Source organism: Halyomorpha halys, unplaced genomic scaffold (genome assembly GCF_000696795.3).
Source record: "Halyomorpha halys isolate HHAL.00 unplaced genomic scaffold, Hhal_1.1 Scaffold122.1, whole genome shotgun sequence".
In the NCBI taxonomy this organism is placed as follows: domain Eukaryota; kingdom Metazoa; phylum Arthropoda; class Insecta; order Hemiptera; family Pentatomidae; genus Halyomorpha; species Halyomorpha halys.
In genome coordinates this window covers 46,881-47,634 of record NW_027116215.1, presented here as the reverse complement: position 1 = coordinate 47,634, position 754 = coordinate 46,881, and the positions used below count along the sequence as shown (strand labels likewise).

At 31.3% G+C, this 754-nt stretch overlaps 1 protein-coding gene across 1 annotated transcript in view; it reads right to left on the bottom strand.

Moving 5' to 3' along the window:
* Window positions 1-754, bottom strand: part of LOC106678084 (sperm-specific sodium:proton exchanger) — a gene marked incomplete at its 5' end in the record, with an annotated part of 162,896 nt that overhangs the window by 115,389 nt on the left and 46,753 nt on the right. Inside the window, 1 exon segment of the mRNA XM_067053048.1 lies at window positions 656-724. Coding sequence (XP_066909149.1) covers window positions 656-724 — 69 coding nt within the window.

The window sequence follows — 754 nt, the reverse complement described above, 5'->3', positions numbered from 1 at the left end:
GACTGGCGAAAAGACTGCTCCTTGAGGCACTCCGCAAGTCAGTAGACATTGAGGATTCACCTCATGTGATCGGTTATCACTGAGGATTCACTCTTTTAACTCTACTTTAGATAGTTCCGTAGACTCTTTTTGCTCAATCACTTTTTATTTTATAATTAACATTATTATACATTACATATTAACATATATACATTTGTACAATATATCGTATTTTTATAATAATAAACTTATATACAATTGCTTAGTTTCTTAGACGCTTGTAGTGCTGGACCCTAGCGGGTTATAGCGGCACTCTTTGCTCGCTGCTTGCTACAAGTCTATAGTCTGTAGTTCATATTTTATAGTCTAGTCTATAGTCTGTAGTTCATATTTTGTGGTCTAGTCTCTAGTCCGTAGTTCATATTTTATAGTCTAGTCTATAGTCTGTAGTTCATATTTTATAGACTAGCTTATAGTCTTTATTTCATATTATAGTCTAGTCTATAATCAGTATTTTCACGTCTAAATCAGGTTTTAACTTCTATTACTCATCAATGCCGGTTTGAAGTAGGTACAGAAATGCTACCTCCTTACTTCATATACATATGAGAGTTAAGAGATTCCGAAAAAAAAAATAGATTTTATAAAAACTTAATTAATAAAACAAGTAAAATACGGATTCTATATTATAAATCTTTCGCAAAGACGCCAAGTAAGCCTTATCACAACCTGAAGCATCCATCACCTAAAAAATATTTAAAATAAAATAAATTTA